The sequence below is a fragment of the Aspergillus glaucus genome (genome assembly GCF_001890805.1).
Source record: "Aspergillus glaucus CBS 516.65 unplaced genomic scaffold ASPGLscaffold_8, whole genome shotgun sequence".
Classification (NCBI taxonomy): domain Eukaryota; kingdom Fungi; phylum Ascomycota; class Eurotiomycetes; order Eurotiales; family Aspergillaceae; genus Aspergillus; species Aspergillus glaucus.
In genome coordinates, this window is record NW_019170460.1 from 96,049 (window position 1) to 117,171 (window position 21,123).

At 50.6% G+C, this 21,123-nt stretch overlaps 7 protein-coding genes across 7 annotated transcripts; 4 read left to right on the plus strand and 3 right to left on the minus strand.

Annotated features, from left to right (window-relative positions):
* The first annotated feature begins 4,921 nt into the window (after positions 1–4,921).
* Positions 4,922–6,670, plus strand: ASPGLDRAFT_1400583 (DUF803 domain membrane protein). Its single transcript, XM_022541692.1, has 3 exons — positions 4,922–5,775; positions 5,837–6,303; positions 6,357–6,670. The coding sequence occupies exons 1-3, from the start codon at positions 5,041–5,043 to the stop codon at positions 6,397–6,399; spliced, it is 1,245 nt and encodes a 414-aa protein (XP_022401654.1). The 5' UTR covers positions 4,922–5,040; the 3' UTR covers positions 6,400–6,670.
* Positions 6,671–7,293: 623 nt separating this feature from the next.
* On the minus strand, positions 7,294–8,248 carry ASPGLDRAFT_34613 (uncharacterized protein; the record flags this gene model as incomplete). Its single annotated transcript, XM_022544453.1, has 2 exons — positions 7,294–7,390; positions 7,440–8,248. 2 exons carry the CDS (start codon positions 8,246–8,248, stop codon positions 7,294–7,296), a joined length of 906 nt encoding a protein of 301 aa, XP_022401655.1.
* A 262-nt stretch (positions 8,249–8,510) lies between these two features.
* Positions 8,511–9,726, plus strand: ASPGLDRAFT_147568 (uncharacterized protein). Its single transcript, XM_022541936.1, has 5 exons — positions 8,511–8,840; positions 8,894–9,037; positions 9,064–9,455; positions 9,503–9,550; positions 9,603–9,726. Exons 1-3 carry the CDS (start codon positions 8,663–8,665, stop codon positions 9,276–9,278), a joined length of 537 nt encoding a protein of 178 aa, XP_022401656.1. The 5' UTR covers positions 8,511–8,662; the 3' UTR covers positions 9,279–9,455; positions 9,503–9,550; positions 9,603–9,726.
* Positions 9,727–13,203: 3,477 nt separating this feature from the next.
* On the plus strand, positions 13,204–16,218 carry ASPGLDRAFT_1515000 (uncharacterized protein; the record flags this gene model as incomplete). The annotated part of the gene is made up of 4 exons (XM_022542255.1): positions 13,204–13,206; positions 13,571–14,201; positions 14,251–14,445; positions 14,496–16,218. 4 exons carry the CDS (start codon positions 13,204–13,206, stop codon positions 15,863–15,865), a joined length of 2,199 nt encoding a protein of 732 aa, XP_022401657.1. The 3' UTR covers positions 15,866–16,218.
* Positions 16,219–16,382: 164 nt separating this feature from the next.
* On the minus strand, positions 16,383–16,719 carry ASPGLDRAFT_65779 (cytochrome b5-like heme/steroid binding domain-containing protein; the record flags this gene model as incomplete). Its single annotated transcript, XM_022548942.1, has 2 exons — positions 16,383–16,460; positions 16,543–16,719. 2 exons carry the CDS (start codon positions 16,717–16,719, stop codon positions 16,383–16,385), a joined length of 255 nt encoding a protein of 84 aa, XP_022401658.1.
* A 469-nt stretch (positions 16,720–17,188) lies between these two features.
* Positions 17,189–19,124, minus strand: ASPGLDRAFT_65780 (putative Patatin-like serine hydrolase; the record flags this gene model as incomplete). Its single annotated transcript, XM_022548943.1, has 2 exons — positions 17,189–18,413; positions 18,469–19,124. The coding sequence occupies 2 exons, from the start codon at positions 19,122–19,124 to the stop codon at positions 17,189–17,191; spliced, it is 1,881 nt and encodes a 626-aa protein (XP_022401659.1).
* Positions 19,125–20,237: 1,113 nt separating this feature from the next.
* On the plus strand, positions 20,238–21,060 carry ASPGLDRAFT_45915 (uncharacterized protein). The gene has a single exon (XM_022546341.1). The coding sequence runs from the start codon at positions 20,309–20,311 to the stop codon at positions 20,954–20,956; it is 648 nt and encodes a 215-aa protein (XP_022401660.1). The 5' UTR covers positions 20,238–20,308; the 3' UTR covers positions 20,957–21,060.
* Positions 21,061–21,123: the final 63 nt, after the last annotated feature.

Below are 21,123 nucleotides of genomic sequence, written 5' to 3' on the forward strand. Positions count from 1 at the left end.
TTTTTTTTTTTTTTTTTTTTTTTTTTTTTTTATCATTATTATTATTCTTATTTATTTTATTTGACCACCCTCACGACTCGGATGATGTTGACCTGATTAACGATTTTACGGGCAGTTCCGGAGTTACGTGAGGATATTCGCTCGCTCCTTTCTATCTTTCCTTTGTTGCCATTGATGCCATGTCTTTTTCCAAATATACCAATTGTTCTATGTGCGGGTTGGGATTCTTTGATGATCCCTGAGTGGAGGAGTGCTTCCCATTGATTACCTCGACTTTGTTGATTTGATTCCATCTTCATTTCTTGTTTACATTTTCGGTTTCTTCAGCTTGGACAGGGCTAGGTAACCGACCTCTGGATGGGACTGGCTGCTCTCATATTGCTTGTATTCTGCTTATTTCGAAGATTCCCCATTTTCTTTGATTTCTTTTCTCTCTATCTGTGTCCCTATGTTTCTCGACCGAGATTTCCCTTTTCTTTTCTCTTGTATTTTTCCTACCATCAGCGAACAGCCTTGTGATCAAGCGGGCTTGAGAACAGGATAATGTCTGTTATTTAGAACTCTTGCATGAAAGCATTTGGTGAACGCCGCCACGATAGATATGAAATCTCTTTTGCTTATGAATAGCTCTTGTACTCGTAGCCTGAGGTTACTCTCTACTTAACGCCTGGTTATTGAGGTGTCAATTGCCACCAGCCGCGGTCTTGGCGCGGAGCTTCGCCAGTCTCAAAACACTTCAACACTTCCTCTCCCATTCGCAGCGCAGCCAGGGCAGTTCCTTTTCTTTTTCTATACCTTTTTCCTCGACAGAATACTGGCTCTGTATTTCTGTTCTTGCTGGACCATCTCGATCACCTGAAACGAGGGCATTGGTGCTATCCCGAGAGCTATTTGACCGCTGATCAGAAATACGCCGCAAGCCTCATTCGCGTTCTGGCTGCGATCTAGCTTTCTTCTGTGGTTTCACGACTATCACTGATATTTACTGTACCGAATAGTTTCATTATATGAATTGACGCCGAACTTTCCGTAACATCCATCACATACACATCCCGATCCCATCCCGACCTCCCTAAGCAATCAACCAAAATGGACCACAGAACCTTCGTCTCAGACACCCTCCTCCGCCTAACCGGCGCCTCAGAACCCACAATCATCGACTTCGTACTCGCGACAGCATCCTCCGCCAAATCCGCCCCTTCACTACAGGACAAACTCGTCCCGTTCCTCGACGGCAGTCCCGACGACGTCGGCGCATTTTGTCACGAGTTGTTTGCGCGGACGAATACTTCTACGAAGAGTGCAGCGGCACCAGAACCAGCGGCGAAGGAAAAGGATGTATCGTCGAAGAAGTACAGGCTTGTGGATATGGGTGAGGATATGGCCGATCCGGGGTCATTGGGGCCGGTGAATGTTGAAGCGGACCGGGAGAAAGAGAGACGGAGAAGGAGGGAGAAAGAGGGTCGGAGTCGAGGGAAGGAGGATATGGATGAAGGACGGAGCGGGAGCAGATTGGAGAAGGATGAGAGTCGGAAACGAGAGCGCAGTGGGGGGGACGGGCGGGATCGCCGGTCCAAGAAACTGCGCAGACGGGATGTGGATGATTTCGAGGGTCGTTGGGGCGATGAGGAGATCCCCGAGGAAGAGCTGTATGAGGAGGAGGCTGAGGAATTCGAGGAGTCGCCTGCGAAGCGTACACGGTTGGAGGATGGGTCTGCGTCGCCTCAGTCGAATGCGCCTGCGGATTTGGACACCCAGGCGAAGCAAGAGGTGCAGCGGCAGCGAGATTTGCAGGAGCGGGATGAGTTTGCGAAACGTCTGGCTAGCAAGGATGATAGTAAATCAAAGAAGATCGTTGAGGATCGGACGAGGTCTGGTGAAGCGGCGCGTCGACGGGCGTTGGCTGATGATGCTTCTTCGAGGGCGTCTGCGATGCCGGAACTGAGAATGCGTTCGCGACAGGAGTACTTGAAGAAGCGAGAGACTGAACGGCTGGCGCTGCTGCGGAGACAGGTTGTGGAGGAGACACAAGAACTACGAGAGAACCCGAGCCTGACGCGCAAGGAGAAGGAAGAATTCGCCAGAAACCGCGAAGTGCTCCAGATCGCCGAGGAACGATTACGAATTGACGACTACCGCGATGGCTACATGATGCCAGAAGACTACATTACGGAGAAGGGCAAGATCGACCGCAAGAAGAAGGAAGACGCACTGTACAAACGGTACGTTGATCGCGATGAAATGGGCCACGAACGGTTCATTACGGAGCATGAGGAGTGGGAGATGGAGCAGACGGCCAAGGCCAAGGCGCAGATCAAGAAACCAGAATTTGTCGACGAGGGAAACTACGAATACGTCTTTGATGATACCCAGCAGATCAACTTCGTCACAGACACTAAGCTCGAGGGCACCCAGAAGCCCATGACAGGCGAGGAGCGCATGTTCCAGGAGAAGCTCAACGCTGCGGAGCAGAAAGCGGCGTCGATCGAGGAGACCCGGAAAAGTCTCCCTATCTACCAGTTCCGAGATCAGATTATCCAGGCTGTTCAGGAGCATCAAGTCCTTATTATCGTTGGTGAAACCGGTTCCGGGAAGACGACCCAGATCCCGCAGTATCTGCACGAGGCAGGGTATACGCAGAACGGGATGAAGATTGGTTGCACGCAGCCCCGGCGAGTGGCTGCGATGAGTGTTGCATCGCGTGTGGCGGAGGAAATGGGCGTGAAAATAGGTAACGAGGTTGGCTATGCTATCCGGTTCGAGGATAACACCAGCGACAAGACGACCCTCAAGTACATGACGGATGGTATGCTCTTACGAGAGCTGCTGACAGAGCCGGACCTTGGTCAGTATTCCGCGCTGATGATTGACGAGGCGCACGAGCGGACGGTCCCGACGGACATTGCCTGTGGTCTTCTGAAGGATATTGCGAAAGCGCGACCTGACTTGAGACTTCTCATCTCTTCTGCGACAATGGATGCGCAAAAGTTCCAGAAATACTTCGACGATGCGCCCATCTTCAACATCCCCGGACGACGGTATCCCGTCGACATTCACTACACGTCGCAACCAGAAGCGAACTTCTTGGCTGCGGCTATCACGACGGTGTTCCAGATCCACGTCACGCAGGGGCCTGGTGATGTTCTGGTGTTCCTGACGGGCCAAGAAGAAATCGAGGCAGCCGAGCAGAGTTTATCAGAAACGGCGCGAAAACTAGGGAGTAAAATACCTGAAATGATCATCTGCCCGATTTATGCAAATCTGCCGTCCGAGCTGCAGACAAAGATCTTCGAGCCGACTCCGCCGGGGGCGCGGAAGGTCGTGTTGGCCACGAACATTGCGGAAACGAGTTTGACGATTGACGGTATTGTTTATGTCATCGATCCGGGTTTCGTGAAGGAGAATGTGTTCAACCCTCGAACGGGTATGGAGAGTCTGGTGGTGGCGCCGTGCTCACGGGCATCTGCCAACCAGAGAGCTGGTCGTGCTGGTCGTGTTGGACCAGGCAAATGCTTCCGCTTGTATACCAAGTGGGCGTACCATAACGAACTGGAAGAGAGCACAACACCTGAAATCCAGCGGACGAATCTGACCAGCGTGATTCTGATGCTCAAGTCGCTCGGTATCGACCAGCTGCTAGACTTCGATTTCATGGACCCTCCACCAGCAGAGACAATCATCCGCGCACTGGAACAGCTCTACGCACTGGGCTCCCTGAACGACCGCGGTGAATTGACAAAGATTGGACGCCAAATGGCCGAATTTCCCACCGACCCAATGCTTGCCAAAGCAATCCTCGCCGCAGACCAATATGGCTGCGTCGAAGAAGTCCTCTCCATCGTCTCAATGCTTGGCGAAGGCAGCGCGCTCTTCTTCCGTCCCAAGGACAAGAAAATCCACGCCGACAGCGCGCGCAACCGCTTCACTATCAAGGATGGCGGCGACCACCTCACCCTTCTCAACGTGTGGAACCAATGGGTCGACAGCGATTTCAGCTACGTCTGGGCGCGCGAAAACTTTTTGCAACAACGCTCCCTCACCCGCGCGCGCGACGTGCGCGACCAACTCGCCAAACTATGCGACCGTGTCGAAGTCAATGTCAGCACCTGCGGAGCGTCCAACATTATGCCCATCCAGAAAGCCATTACATCTGGGTTCTTCCCGAACGCGGCAAGATTGCAGCGTGGAGGTGATAGCTACCGGACTGTCAAGAACGGACAGACTGTGTATCTGCATCCTAGTAGTACGCTGTTCGAGGTGAACCCGAGATGGGTTATTTACTTTGAACTGGTCTTGACGAGTAAGGAGTACATGAGGAGTAATATGCCGTTGCAGTCAGAGTGGCTGGTAGAGGTTGCGCCGCATTATTACAAAAAGAAAGATTTGGAGACACTCGGGGTTGAAAAGAAAGTTCCTAAAGGGCAGGGAGCAGCTGGAGAGAAGAGTCGCATGTAATTATATCCATAGCGTAAATTTAATAGAGTGCATGTCAGTCATCGGAATGCAAAGAATCAAGATTAGGTTATCTCGTTATCTCGTGCTTGATTGCGATCATCTGTCAATCCGTCGCTCTCGTTGCTGGGTGGCCCAGCCTCATTGTTTTTACTGCCTCAACATTTCCTATTCGGTCATTTCTTTGTTGTGTGTTCTCCTGAGTTTTTCTTTTTTTCTTTTCTTCTCTCGTTGCTCTGATTTCTTATTCTTACTCTCATTCTACCATTTTCCACTCTCCACTTCTGTTTTGTTGCCTTGCATTGGTTCCTGACGCTACGTTGTCCCGTCGACGGCTTCTCGCATCGCATCGCATCGCATCCATCGTATCCTCAGACAGTGTCGCATACTCACATCCGATCCTCAATCCGATCCGTTTGTTTTTGTTTTCATGTTATCGCCGATTGACTTCCTCCGTTCAATATCCTATTGACATTGACCGAGCTACTCCAAGACGGAGGACGGCTTGCCGACCGCAAGTGTCGTTCCTCTGCTCACTCTCACTGCTGGACAGTGAACATCAAAGAATAGCAAGGCCCCGAGACCAACATGGATCCCTCAATCCTCCCCCGAGACGACTCCTCCGGCCGCCCACCCACCTACAAAGCAATCGGCATCTCCCTCGCCATCGCATCAGGCCTCTTCATCGGCGTTTCCTTCGTGATCAAGAAAATCGGACTTCTAAAAGCGAACGCGAAATACAACGAAGAAGCAGGCGAGGGATATGGCTATCTACGCAATTTCTGGTGGTGGACTGGGATGACGTTGATGATTGTTGGGGAGATATGCAATTTTGTTGCGTATGCGTTTGTTGACGCTATACTTGTTACGCCGTTGGGTGCGCTTGCGGTTGTGGTGACTACGATATTGTCTGCGATATTCTTGAAGGAGAGGTTGAGTTTTGTTGGGAAGGTGGGTTGTTTCTCGTGTATTGTGGGTTCGGTGGTGATTGCGATGAATGCGCCGGAGCAGTCGTCTGTTAGTGATATTCAGGATATGAAGAAATATGTGATCACGCCTGGGTTTCTGTCCTATGCGGGTGTGATTGTCCTTGGCTGTGCATTTACAGCATTCTGGGCTGGTCCACGGTGGGGGAAGAAGAATATGTTTGTGTATATCAGCATTTGCAGTCTGATCGGGGGGTTGAGTGTGGTTGCGACGCAGGGACTGGGGTCTGCGATTCTGGCGCAGATCAATGGCAAGTCGCAGTTCAAGGAGTGGTTTTTATATGTGTTGCTGGTGTTTGTCATTGCGACGTTGCTGACTGAAATCATCTACCTGAATGTATGTTGCACAACCCAGCTGAACTTCGGCTTCTGTGACAGGCAAGCTGACAATCTGACAGAAAGCATTGAACATCTTCAACGCCGCCCTTGTCACCCCGACTTACTACGTCTTTTTTACTACCTGCACAATTGCTACCTCCGCCGTCCTTTTCCAGGGCTTCCAAGGCACCGGCAAAGAAATTGCAACAGTCGTCATGGGTTTTCTGCAGATATGCGCGGGTGTCGTCCTCCTGCAACTATCGAAATCGGCCAAGGACGTTCCAGACGCGGCTGTCTTCAAGGGCGATCTCGATCAGGTGCGTGAAGTAGCCACACAGGAGGAGAGTGAGACGGAGCCCAAGGCCGATTCGATTCGCGGCGCTGCTGCTATTGTACGACAGTTGTCTAGTACAAGACGGAAAGGGGAGGAAGAGGAACTCAGGCGGTATCTCAGAGAGAGAAATGAAGATCTCAAGCCTCTGGGAGAGAATGAGACTGTTGAATGGGATGGCCTGAGACGGAGGAAAACTGTCCTGGGTGACGCGAGGTCACATACGCCAGGCTCAGCTAAGAACTCGCTCCCGCCGTTAGGAATGTCATACATTCCAGAAGAAGAACAGGGCCAAGACGCAGACAGACCTAACCGCAGCTTCATCGACGGAATCCGATCACGAGCATCCAGTCTTCTCCATCCCCAATGGCGTCCGATCAACGATAACAACGGAACAATGCCACCAGATACCACCGACTTCGCCTACACACGCAGTCCTACCCCACAAACAACACCAAAACCGGTGTACAGCGGCGGAAAACGCCAATTCTCATTCAACACCGTCCTAAACCGCCTCAAATCCCGCCCCTCCAGCCCAGCACACGGCATCCTCCGCTCAACACCAACCTCTGCCGAAAAAGAAGCTCTTAAAACCGCCACAGAAGAGGAACGTCTCGGTCTTGTCCTTGGCGGCGACTCACACCGTCCTGAAGACGACGAACTGAACGAGCGTCTAGCGCGGACAGAATCGGTGTCCTCTAGTGGCTCCAGTCTAGGCGGTGGTCAGGCGATGATGGATCGCCTCCATCAGTCGCTTGACGAGGCGACGAGGATTTATCAGAGTCCAAAGCCGAAACAGCATCAGGTCTCTGTGTCGACGGTTTCAACTGCGCTGGGGGCTCCGTTTGAAGGGAATGCGGTTTATCCGTTGTCTTGTTCGCAGCCGCCATCGTATAGCACGTTACCACAATCTGAGGCTGTTCCAACGCAGTCACCATCGCAAAGAGCGAACCCATTGCCTCCAGTTCCGTCTGAGAGCCCGTTCGTCGCGGCAGGAGGTGATTCGCATATGCGGGTTGAGCTGCGGTCTCCGTATAGTCCTGTGGGATCAGATGTATCCAGTCGCGGACGGGGTGGATGGCGTCGCGAGGACTATTGATTGCTATATGAATAATGATTGATGATGGTCACGTTAAGCCGATCATGTCATGCTGTATATAATACGTTAATGTGTATATGAGGGTATCACGATAGAATAAAATAGAATCATCTCAGCATTCCAAGAACAGAAGGCTGTTTGCCCAACCTTATGGCAAACTTCGTTTCAGATAGATGTTTTTCCGCTTTGATACTCTCGATTGCCCTGTCAGAGTTAGCATCCACCCATTCCAAATAAGACAGAGGATAACTACCACTCAACCCCCACAACCTTTACCCCCCTTCCACACCTCTCAATCTCCTTTTGCAACTTTCCCGCCGCCAATCCCGCACCAGCTCCTTTATTCGCACCAGTGTTTGGTTTTCCAATGATAACATGCGTGACTGAGCGAGCGAAGACGAGCGAGAGCTTTGCGCCGTGAGACACGAGAAGGTGTTTAAGTTTATGGTCTGAAATGAGCGGCATTGTCGAGCCGTTGAGGTAGATTGTTGTTCCGGCGAGTATCTTTTTGGATGTCGGGGTGGTGGATGCAGGTGTTGATGCGGGCGCAGGTGTGGCTGCATTTGCATGTGTAGCTGTAGCTGTAGGTGTGCCTGTATCTGTATCTGTATCCGTATGTGCAATTGTAACAGATATATCCCGGTTCGCGTCGTGTGTAGATGTACTTGTACATGCAGATGTAGGCGTTGGCGTTGGCGCAGGCATATGCGTGGATGTATTGGACATATCCCCTCGAAGACACTTCGACTTCCCACCCATCTCACATAAACCATCCCTCTTCCTCTTCTGCACATCACCCATAAAATCCCTAATATCCCTCCCTTCCTTCCCCCTCTTCTCCTCCTTGTTCAGCACCACCCACTCCCCCCTCCCCTGTCCATCATAGTCAGCATTACAATCCCCAAAAACGAATTGCCTTCGTAACTTTTCCGTCCTCGAATCTCGCCAAACGATGGTGTGCGAGAGCGTGGGTCCATCGGCACGTTGGTGGCCTGTTGAGGCGGAGGACCAGGGGTCGAAGATTTGGTGGTTTTTTGGTTGTGATTGTTTCGGGGTTGACATTGCGGGCCGTGGTTTGTAGTGGTAGTTGTGTGTGTTGAGGTTGATTGTGGATGAATGAGGTGAGGTGAAGGTGAAAAGAGAACCATGGGTGGAATGTTGATGTTTTTCTGTTTTGGGTTAGTGTTAGTCATTCCAGAGTACAGTATGTCATTGCACCTAAATTCATGGTATATGATTGCTTAATGATGAGCTGTGTATGCCCTCTATATCTATATATAACAACGAAAGTAGGAGTAATCATTACGAGTCTAGCAACATAATGCTCGTAGACAGGCAGCGGAGCGGAGCGGGACAAGAACGGAAGGACTGTAGCCTATACTCATGACTGCCTAGTATCCATATCCAGGAACAGACCTGGCTCTTCACTAGCTGATCCACATTTCCCACATCTACAACAAATACAAAAACACCAACATGAAACCCAAATCCATAATGACAACCGCCGCCCTCGCCCTCTCAACCCAAGCTACAGCTACACCAACATCCTGCTCCACCGTCTCCCAAGTGACACTTACCTTCTACGGATGGCCTGATAATGATCCACCTAGCGCGGAGATAGCATATGACTGTGGACGGGGTAATAAAGCTGGCGGTAAGCACTTCTTTCCCCACTATCCATGAGTATGAGTTAACAGGTGCATGTAGGAAACGGAACATACGACAACCCTCTAACGGCTGCAAGTGCACCGGGTGAGTTTGATAAATGCGAGATTGCTTATCTGCCGTATATTCAGAGATATGTACGGATTGAGGATACATGCGCAACGTGCAGTATGTTGCCCTTCCCATGTATATACATGCAAATGCAATACAAGTGCATGCTAACAAAGCAGCCACGAACTGGAATAAAAAGCAACACCACATCGATATCTGGATCGAATCAATAGAGTCTGATGATGGAGGAAAGGTAATGGACTGTGAGAATACGTTGACGCCAAAACATGGGATTCGAGTAATTCGGAATCCGGGAGAGAAGCTTAGGGTTGTTGGTATGTCTCCGGGCTCCGCATACGGAGGTAGATATATATAGTATGGATGCTAACAATGTTTAGAGGAACCGTTATATCTGGATGGAAAGTGCTATATCGAGCTTGCAGGGTATAGCAATACGGAGTCTTGTGCTGATGCTGGTCCTCTTGGTGTCGGGGATGAGAATGAGCATGATCACGAACATCATAAACATGAAGACGACAATGACGATGAAACGGTATGCATGCACTCATCCTCCATTATATCATCCACTAACCAGATTAGACGTCCTCAGCAAAATCTATCTACGGCTCAATCCGGGATTCTAACCTTGTAAGTACCCCGTACCATGCTTCCCGTCAGATATATGCAGCTAACCAAATAGGGATTTCTCATGCTCGCTGTTGCTTATTTCCTTTTTCAGTAACGAACAGGGTATCTAGCTTATACTTGCTTAAATGAATGCGAGATCGGTTTCATGTATAAGTCAAGTGATATAGATCGACTGCTTGCAGTGATGCCGGTATGCATCTGCCCGTCTACACTTATACAGAATTAGTCAGGCGCATAAATGAATAACTACTAACTAATAACAACCCTCGGAGGACTTCTCTACTCCGGCCAACCCCGGATACTCCGGACTACTCGCCCGAGTAAATCCCCAGTGCAATACTAATAATGTAGAGGCCCGATGACAGAGTGTACTGCATGCAGCAAGGCAGAAATACGGTGAATCTAAAGTATGGCACGGGGTATACCTCCCCTCCAGAGAAGTACTCCGTACATAGTGGTTGCTACGTCACGATGGCTGACAGATGTCAAGCGATATGCAATCCATTTCACACACCGGCATTGGATCAGATCAGATGGAGATGGAGATGGAGGGGGAGATGGGACGATGGATGGATTGATGATCTGGCGGCAAGACTCGCATATGCAGCGGGTGTATGCATTAATAGTAGTAATCTACTTGTACAGTGAAAAGTGGACAGTCCAGAACATGAACAAGAAAAGTCCAAGCAAGGAGGGATGGTGGAGGAGGGGAGGGGGAAAGAGAGGGATGACAACTCACTCGCTTCTGACGTGGTCGCGTCCACCGCCAGTCATGCCGCGTCACCTGACTGTTACACTGTATTGCCTTACCGTACAGAGTCAGAGGGGTGGTAAAGTACTCCGTACTACAATGAATTGGCGATTCATGACCTGACCATTGCTTGTTAGGTGTTTATATATCCAGGAGATAAAACAGGTAGAAATGTAGGTACTATGCATGTGAGGTAAAGGGTCACACAACTGCATTTGAGAGAATCTGGAAACAGCCAGTGTTATGCACCACGGATAGAGCCGTGGCAGCTGCAGGTACAGCCGTACTGTTTTGTTTTGTACTTGTACAGAGTACAGAATCATAGAATCTTTACAAAGTCCTCTGTACAGAGAGTCAGTCATGGATGCCCGAGTCAGGGTATAACCTGATTGGCGGAGGATCACCCATAAATACCCGACTTGCATGAACCTGTACGGTGTATGTAAGTACAGACAGTGTACCGGTACTGTAAGTAACACTGCAGGCGCCGATCCTGTGATGAGGTGGAGCCCATCAGCGCCAAGGATTTCCCCTCTTTGATTCGGGGATTTGATTGGTCGCCGCAACGCCTGAAATTTGGCTGGCCATGGCTGGCCCGCTGATCTGCTATGCGTAGCCGGCGGGTGTCGGGCCGTGATGCTACATCTCTACTTACAGAGTACATAAGTATGTACGTAGAGTATGTACGGAGTAGTAGTATTCTACAAGTACTTGTATATGAACGGTATAACGGTCAATTACTACGGGGCCAATATCCTGATAAATGGTTAAGAACAGATAGTGGAAGATGCGTTGTCCCCACGCAAGGGGTTAGAACCGGTCAGCCGGTTAACAGACCTATCAGAAGAACCAGCGGGAGCAGGGATAGGGTGGTTTCAATTGTGCGACGGGGGAGGGAGGAGAGCGGTGAAATAATATCCCTTGCTTTCTTGCCAGATGGAAGATTCAATATAATTACTTGGACTGGCGATCCCAGGGTGCCCGTATCGTGGTGAGTTCTGAGCCACTGGTTCTCTGAATCCCTGTCAGACTTCTCATGTCTGTGCGACAGTATGGTACGGTAATACGCGGGCGCTAATGGATCGTAGATCTACTATCATGTCTCTGTACTTGTACTTGTACATACGGAGTAGTATTGAGTAGTCTATAGAGTACGGAGTATGTACTAGCAGAGATGGGAGTATACTAGTACTAGTACATACAATACAAGAGCACTTGTATCTATGTACAGTAATGGCCGTTATGCATCGGGCAGCTGCGCGTAGTACCCAGGACTGGGACTAGCATCATCCCGGCAGCTCAGGTCGATCGAATTACTTACAGGTGATCTGACAAATTCAACCCCTGTATGGTCCTTGCTTCTGTCAATCGAGTATGTATCTGTATTTGTCTGTACTCCGTATGAAGAGAAAAGGACTCTCTGTAAGCGTCTAGCGGTGACCTGCGGGGACAGTGCGTGAATTCTAGTTCGACAGCTTTGCTAGTTCTTCCCTGTCTTTCCGAAGAATGGTTGAAAATCCACTTCTAATTATTATTATTATTATTATTATTATTATTATTATTCTAGTCCCGGAGAGTGGCACTGGCACTAGTATCTGATGGCAGCTCCTCCTCTGTTGGGTTTAGAGTCTTGTCCACCGCCCGCTGTCTTCTCTGCCAGTGAAAAAGACCGCTCTGACCGGGCTGAGAGGGCATCACTTCTTTTCTTCTCTTTCTCTTTTTCTTACTTACATATATTCTTTCTATCTTCGTACATTTTTTATTCGATTCCTTCAAGGATCCTTGGTTGGAATAGAATTAACGTGCAGGTAAGTTTGATGATGATTGTTATGATTGTTTCTTTTTCGCGTCGCGCCTTGCTGCATCGAGTCTATCCACAATAATCTCTTCCGAACAACGGCAGAAGACAACCGACAGAGACAGCAGAACAGCAGAACGGCAGACAGCAGACAAGAGACAAAGACAAGCAGCAGACGCACATAGCAAACTCAATCAAGCGGTATCCCAAAATATCTTCATCCCTTTCTTCATTACTGCGTTGTTCGGTGATGATTCCATTGCATGTTGCCCTCCAGACTGCCATCACCGCCATCCCCATCTGAACAAGTGGCTCTTTTTTTTTTTTTTTTTTTTTTTGAATTGTTATTTATTTCTTTCCTAATTATTTCATTTCTTGAATTATTGTTACTATCAATTGTTGTGGCTCTACCGTTCTTCCCGCTGTCTGGGTCGATCGCTCCGCTCGCAGTTCTCTTTCTTATATCTACCACGGTTCATTCCACGGTTTTTTTTTTTCCATCAAACTTCTGTCTACTGTTCTGTGTTCTAAAAAAGAGACACATCCACATACCGCTCTCCATACATACAGATACAGATACACACTTACATCCACGCTTATCGGATCTCCTGCGTTTGCTGCTGCTGCTCCTGCTGCTGCACGGGCCCAGCCTCCTCCAGCTGTCTCTCTGTCGGTCTACTGTCGGTGTCTCGCTGCATCATCCCTTCGTTTGTTCGCCTCACACATACTTCCTTCTTCCTCCTCCATCTTCTCCCCCCCATACATACATATATCTACTGCCCAACCCCCATCTTGTCTCGCTCTGTTGCTTGCCTCCGTCTCGCATGATCTTAACGTTGTTACGATTTCTTCCTTTTTTTTTTTTTTTTTTCCCTATTTATTTTACTTATACTTTTTTTTTTTTTCTTAACTTAGAAAAGAGACTGCACGATTGACGCCCTGCTTACGACCTGTTACGATTCTTGCCTTTAGATTTGCTGCTGCTATACATACAACCAACATACATCCGCTTCGCTTCGCATCACTTCGCATCGTCTGTCCTCCTTCAATTTGACGACTGAAACGTGACCCATGAACTTTTGCCTCTTCTAGCCTTGCCTCTTCATGGTTCCTTGCTGGTGATCTCAATTATTATCGTCGCCTCCAGAAAAGCTTAGATTTCTTGCATCTTTTCCAGCGTTCTTCGAGCGTTTTTTTAACGGTTACGACCTGCCACGATCTACGCCACGACTGCACAGCCTTTTGCTTTTTTTTTTTTTTTTTTTTTTTTTTTTTGCATCTGTTTGGCATCATCTTTTTCCATTTTCCTGCCAGCCATCTTTTTGTGTTTGACTCTTATAACCGTGCATGCCGATACTTCTTCGGTCTTGTACCACTGCACTTCTCACATCTCCCTGAAACTATACGGCGTGTCGAGCATCTTTCAGTTCGACAGCCTTCCAAGCATTTTTGCTTGTTATCCTTTTTCTAGCCGGTTCTCAGACCAACCGAAAAACTGGAGCTCCCATCGATCTCGCAGGTCCACATCAGAGGTCCTGCTGAAATTCCTTACTACAACCCTCACGCTGCCGAACGGCCGTTGCTGCCCGGCGACAAACTCCCTGCTTTGAGCCTGCCCACAGCCTCGCAGTCTGCCTACCGGACCGCCTACCCTGACCCGTCCGTCACCAGCTCTCACACTTCGAGCGCGCGCACCAGTCTCTCTGGTCCCACCGCCGCTCTCCACGATAATCGCACCCCGCCGCCCTCTGCTGATCTCGTTACTAGCGGTCCTGCGGATTATACCGTGCCCTCCACCGTCAGTGAGAGCTACTACCCTCCTCCCCATCCCATCAGCAGCATGAACCACACCCCTCCGTACATGGACGTTCACTCGTCGCACTTGTCGTCTGCTCAGCCGTATGCTTCGCAAGCCGCCACGGCTGGTGGCATGTCTCATTACTCTTACCCGGGACAACCTCCGGTTTTGCAGCCGGCTTCGACCACCTACGGACCCGCCAGTTCGTACTCACAGTATGCGTACCCTGGGGTGACCTCGCCCCAGTCTGCCACTCAGCCGCCTACGACGTCCATGACTGCCGCCCAATTGTTGCCATTGCCCGGTGAGTTCTCTTCCACATCGATATTCGTTTACCATACTAACAGGAACAGCCGTTACCAACCCCTCTGTGGCACCGCCGTACGGCAACACTAGTGGCAGCCCAACGCAGGGATATGTGTATGATACCACTGGTCAGATTGCGCCTCCCGGGGCCAAGCCACGCGTGACGGCCACCCTGTGGGAAGATGAGGGCAGTCTCTGCTATCAAGTTGAATCCAAGGGTGTCTGTGTTGCACGGAGAGAAGGTAAGACCAGTCTTGCACCATGCTCTAATGGCAGAGGCTAACATGTCCAGATAACCATATGATCAACGGTACCAAGCTGCTCAATGTCGCTGGCATGACTCGTGGTCGTCGTGACGGTATCCTGAAAAGCGAAAAGGTCCGTCATGTGGTCAAGATTGGTCCTATGCACTTGAAGGGCGTGTGGATTCCCTTTGAACGGGCATTGGAATTTGCCAACAAGGAAAAGATCACGGATCTGCTGTATCCCCTGTTTGTGCATAACATTGGTGGTCTGCTGTACCACCCTACCAACCAGACCCGGACCAACATGGTCGTTCAAGAGTCGCAGCAGCGACGATTGGAAGCCCCTCAGCTCACCCGGACCCCGGGACCACAGCCGTCTGCTCTGCATCATCACCATGCGCTGCAGACGCCAGTGCCCTCGCACCTGCCTCCGCACAGCATGGCGTCGCAGCCGGGCCGACCGGCCCTTGACCGGGCACACACCTTCCCCACTCCTCCGGCCAGTGCATCGAGTCTCATGGGCATCACGAACCAGAACAGCTCGTATGAGTGGGGTAGCCAAGTACAGAACTCGCAGCCGCTGTCGATCGATACGACGCTGAACAACGCGCGGTCCATGCCCACCACACCCGCCACGACCCCGCCAAGCAGCCTGCAAGGGATGCCATACCAAACCAGCCAGCCGGCCTATGATACGAAGCCGTACTACTCGGCAGCCCCGGCTTCTCATGCGCAGTATGCTCCTCAGCACCCGCTGACGACATACGGACAGACTCTGCCCCCGTCCACCTATGTGAAGAGTGAAATGGGTCCTCCATCGGCACGAAACCCGCCGGAGAGTGAGACTGCTGATGTCAAGCCACCGACTAATGGTCAGAGCACCGAGGCTGAGCAGGAGTCGGAGTACGTGCAAGACAACGGTAGCTACAGCAACGCCAACCGCGGGTCGTACACGTACACCACCAACCCGTCGGTGAGCACGTTGACGGGTGAGCACTCCCAGCTGACCCCCGAGCTGAGCTCCCCGTCGCAGCAGAACGGGTCGGGTCGCATGACCCCTCGCACCGGTGGTGGCCCTCCCTCTCAATGGACCGGGTACAACACGCCTCCGCGCCCGGCCGGCGCGGGCAGCCTCTACAACATTGTCAGTGACACTCGCGGCACGCCGGCCAACGGCCCAGAGTCTTACTCGGTCGCATCCAACTCCGCCCCGACATACTCGGGGATGAATGGATCGCTGAGTGCTGGCAGCAAGCGTATGCGCGAGGACGACGATGTGGACCAGGTCGTCCGTCCGGACAGTCGGGGTACCGACTATGACAGCAAGCGTCGAAAGACCATCACCGAGGTGAACGGTCCTCTCGCTGGACCGCCTCTTATGCAGCCCATGAAGGCTGGTGGTGTTCGTCGCTGTTAGTTTTCTTTTCTGGGATTTGCTGGACAAATGAAATGAAATGACATGGGATTGGGATTGGGATTGGGTACTGGTGTTGGTTGAATAGACCACGTTTTTTTTTTTCTTTTTTCTTTTTCTTCCGTCGTGTTTTAATCTCTTTTCTTGCGGATGAATATGGATGAGCCGTGCATTCGGGCTAGCGTGCCCTTGTTTCTTTTTCTCAAGCCTAGTCAGCGTTATGGTACTCTTGGTCTCATTTGGCATGTGCTTGTTTCTGAAGGGCTTACGACCATGATGTTACGAATTTCCTAGATGTTTTGATTTAGCATGGTCTATTGACCTATAAAAGGGTGGTTACAATTGTACTTGCATTGTAGTTGCGCTTGTAGGACCGGGATGAAGTAGAAGATACAGATTGATTCTGTACATACAGGGTATAATTAACCCATAAACAATAGCAGTAGCATTATGTGTACACGCTTAAAACCAAACAAGAATCCATGCAATCACAACACCATAACCTCGACCGTAAGACAAATCACAGCTTAGCAGCATCCTTGACCTCCCCAACCTTCAACTTGGGCGTATACTTCTTCAACACATTCTCGTTGTGGTACTGCATCATCACCATTAGCCCATCTTGTCCATCCCATCCACCACCCATCGCATCGCAATCTGTATCCAGGGGCAGGCAATACCTTCCAAAACTGCTTCGACGCATCCTTGCCCGCAACACGCTTAAGAATCTTCGCACCACCGGGATGCTCGTCGACGAAATTCGTGACGTCGTAGACATTGCTGTCGATGATGATGTACAGGCCCTTGTCGGGGGTCTTGTGCGCGGCGACGTCGGCGGGGGTGAAGGATTGGGACATTTTCAATCAATCTTTTCTTTCAGGTATTCGGATTGCGTGGACGAATTCGAGGATGTATATAAATGTATAAATGTTAGAATGTTGTTGTTGTGGTGGCTTGAAAGGTGGTAAGGTGTTGAAGGGATCTGGGGTCGGCCGAGTAGCGAGGCTCGGAATATGGAGACCGAGCGGAGACTGACGGGGTGGGAAATGCCGAGGTTAAGGGTCATTTGCCGCGGTCAGCTATTTGTGTGGGTTTTTATTGGCTACGCACATAATACTGATTAGTTAGTATGGGGGTATTAGGATAACTAATCGTGTGTATTCCAGATCTACCAAGGGTATCCTATCCTATCCTAGCACTACCGGCATAACAACAAAATAAATGTCAAGAAAAGATGAACGAGATCAAACCAGATATCATGAATGCAACGCCAGACTCAAAACACATTCTATGGACAAGAAATAAAAGATAAAAGACAAAAGAAAATCATCGCACATGATAACTAGGCTTCCGCTGCTTATTCACAGCCGGGGGCGGCTCGTCCACCGGATACGGAGGCCTCACTTTACCATTCCCACTAACCATCGTGTCCGGCACTGGCATCATGATCCCGCCTACGTCGGTCGGGTCGTCCGGATACGGGATTGGGGTCTTGGGGGGCACAGGCGGTGGCATGCCCATGCCCTCGTGAAGATAGTCGCCGCTGTGTCGCGGAGAGGAGCCGAATAGGTGAGGGAATTGCTCGCGCTGTTGCTGCGAGCTTGGGCGGCTGCGGTTGTGGAAGCTGGAGATGTCGCTGCCAGAACCTCGCGCTGGGTGTGGGTGGATGGCGTCCTGGGGGGTTGGGTGGGCGGGGAGGGTGTCCTCTGACTGGGACGGTGCGTGGTGGCTCGTGGTGGTCAGCGGTGTGAAGTCGCCTGGGAGCTCGGCGGGCAGTTCGACGGCCATCGGGTTTGATGGAGGGGGCACGCCGTATGTGGGCGAGTGTGGGGAGAGCAGGTTGAGGTTGATGTCCTCTTGGATACTAGAGGTATCGCTGGTTCCGCTCGCAACCGCTGCGTGTGCCGACAGTCGCTGATGCATGCGGTTGATCTTTGCGAACTTGACACCCGCGCCGAGGATCATCTTCTTCACCTCCGGTCTGGACAGATAGCGACGGGTGTTGGTGCTGATGTCTGCCAGACGGTTCCATTCGTTCATGCCAAACTCTCCCACACCGACCTCGACGTTCAGACGGTAGTAGTTGTCTTTGCTGACGTTTCGCTTCGCCAGGTGGTTGCGCAGCATGTCGTTGTGAATACCTTCGCATCCTTCGATTTTGGTGATCAGACGTCGTCGCGCTTCAGCAAAGACACCCAATGCATCGCCAAAGAAGTCCTCCCACCACTCGTGTTGCCGGTTGTTGGTGCCCGGGGGGCGCTTGCCTGTTCCCACGCTGATGAAGACACCGATTTCTCGTCCGGGCCATTCGTTCACGGTGGCTTCTTCCAATACATGCGGCGCGGGGTTGTAGGTGCCAGGTCCCTCATCGATGAAAAAGCTTTGTCCGATTTGGATGGGTTTGAAGGCTAGACCGGTGGCCGAGGTAGCCCGACCGGCTTGCCAAACTGTGCAGTCGAACTCGGGAGGCGGTTCTTTTCGCGAGTCGTAGGAACGGAGGAAGACGGATGAACCGTTGCGAGAGGTGCCTTTGTACAACGCGGTGACGGCGCTACAAGCGATATTATTAGCGAAGCGACTATATTATAAAAGAGAAGGGAGCTCACGTCTTTGTACGATACTCCCGATTGTCATAAAGAAGAGCATCCGGGTTCCCCCACCGCAAACCGTTGATAAACGTAGAATTCCTCTGGCTCACAGGAGTCGACGGATGCGACGGCCCGCGGGCACTGTAACTCCCCCGACTGACGGTGCGCTGAGGAATCGAATGAAGCGAATTAGGACTAAACGGAGCGCTTGCGATGGAATTACGATCGCTCGACGCCGGAGTAATATCATTCCCCTCAGCCTCAAACACGGTATGTTCCCTCACACACTCGCGAATCGCCTCTTCAAGCTTCGAAGCCTTGAACAACGTCGATCGATACGGAATCCCCGCAAACGTCTTGTCGGTCTCGAAAACGCGCTTGGTCATGCGCGTGTAGACTTCCTTGCAGGTCTCGAGGTCGAGGCGTAAGCGGCCCAGCATAAGGGCGATCAGACCGCCGGTGCCGGTGCCGACGATGAGGTCGAAGTGATCGCATGGTTTGGGGATTTGGTCGCGACGAGGGGCTCTTCCTTCAGATTCGACGTAGGTGCGGTACATGAGTTCCTGGAGGAGGATGAGCATCGAGTATCCTCGGACGCCACCGCCATCGAGCGATAGAACCCGCAACGGGGGGCCCTTTGTTGTGTCTTTGCGATGAAGATTGACCGAATTCATGTTGAGATCCATGTCGGGGTCCATGCTGGCAATCTCTCACCCACTAGGGGAGAAAAATCGACGAGAAAACTTCCTGATAAAAAGAAAAGCAGGCGGAATGACGGTGCCTTGACTTTGGATTTCAGCGGACAGAACCGTGGGTCAGGAATCGCGCGGTTATAAATAGTAGTCAGATGACTGCAGGTAATAAGCAATAGATTGTTGTCTTAGAATAATCACAGATAGTAGAAGAGAGAGTCAAGAGAAGTTAAGAGTAGTTAAAAGAATAGGTAGAGAGAAAGTAGAGAGAGTAGTGTGTAGCTGAGAGGCAAAACAAGGACGAACTCTTTTTCAGGAACAGCCACACCCACTGTCCACCACGCGCTGTATAGTTCTCCTAACCCTTCTCAATAATCTGCAATAATATTCCGTATGGGTGTACTTGAGCACTTCTAGAAACCCAACAGAACTCCCAACATCCCTTTACTTGTGTGCTCCTCTCTATCTCGCTATCTCGACTGGTGGCTTCAGATGACATAATGTGGCGGTGCTCTGCGTCATGGGGCTGTGTTTCCTAATGGGGCAATTGGGTATGCCCGAAGTATACGAGCAGACACTACGATTGGGCATACAAGTCCCCTCAGTTGGGATACGGATATTGGCACTTGCATATTCGTGACATCAATCCCTGCATACCCCGGACTGCATACGGGTACGGAGTATGGAGGAGTCCATGTGTAGGGAATAGACCCGGATCCATGGGGCCATTTGGGCAGACTATTTGACCGAAGGATGTAACCGTAAATCCTGGTCACAGTCTCAAATATCTCTATGGTAGATCCCGGTAGATGCTCCTAGCATTTTGACAGGTATCAATTGAGTAATCTTCTATGTCTAGCGGTTGCTCAGCATCCTTCAAGACAGTGAGAGACATCGGGTGTCCATTCTGGATATTGACTGGCAATGTTTGAGACTAGCGAAACCGAGTATAATGCCATTGTGCACTTGGCCAGAAGACAATCAGTCGCTCCAATTACTATCAGGTCATTTGAATCAATTCCACAAAGAATACATGGAGAAATCAATTAGATAGATAGATTCTCACGGGACCATGCCCGCCTCAAGTCTATAAAAGCCGGTCAATCTCCTTCATTTCACCCATTCCTTTCACATCACTCTCAACATTCCATTCGAAGCCTGACAGAATGCCAGCCTTCCCCATCTCTGATCCCCCGGCTCAACCACTAGTCCCCTACCAGGACATGGAGGACACCGGCCTCCCCTTCGCAACGGCCCTCCAGCGCCTTCACTCCACTCTAACCAAATCCCTCGTCTTCTTCAACCAGCTAAACCACAGCTTCAACCAAGACACCAAGACCGTCAGCAACTATGCCAAAACTCCGGTCCTGGACCAGATCTGGAAAGCGAAAGTTGCTGCCGCCAGGCATGGACTTCCTCAGCAGCAGTCGCCCGAAAGTACCTGGCAGAAACACAAAGCTACCCTGAAGGCCAAGATCATGGGCAGCGATGGCAGCGGTAACAGCTATGTCAACCCAAGTGCAGTCTCCACCGGCTTCCATGACTACATCAAACGCATCGAGAAAGACCTCTTCGAGACGATCCATGCTCGCTGGCCGCGTGGAATCAAAACAGACCTTGAACACGAGATGACGTTTAACATTGCGCTTATCTGTCTGAGTTATATGTACCACCGTATGGCCGAGTTTGCGAGCTATCTGCAGAGGGTCGACAAGGAGATCCAGCACAGTCATTCTGTGTTCCGGAGTTTTGTGAGGGATGCGGAGTTGTTGCAGATATCGTTGGAGCAGAACTGGGAGTTCTGGCAGTATTGATTTCTGTTTTGTTTTTGCTTTCTTGTGATTTTGTTCGGTTGATTTGAATGTTATTTGGATTGATAGGTTCGACGTTCATAGAGGCAATAGAAGTTTCAAAGTTGGGGTTCAAATGCAAAGTGAAACAGTCTTATAACAAATGATTGAGCAAAAGTAAGCGAAGGTCG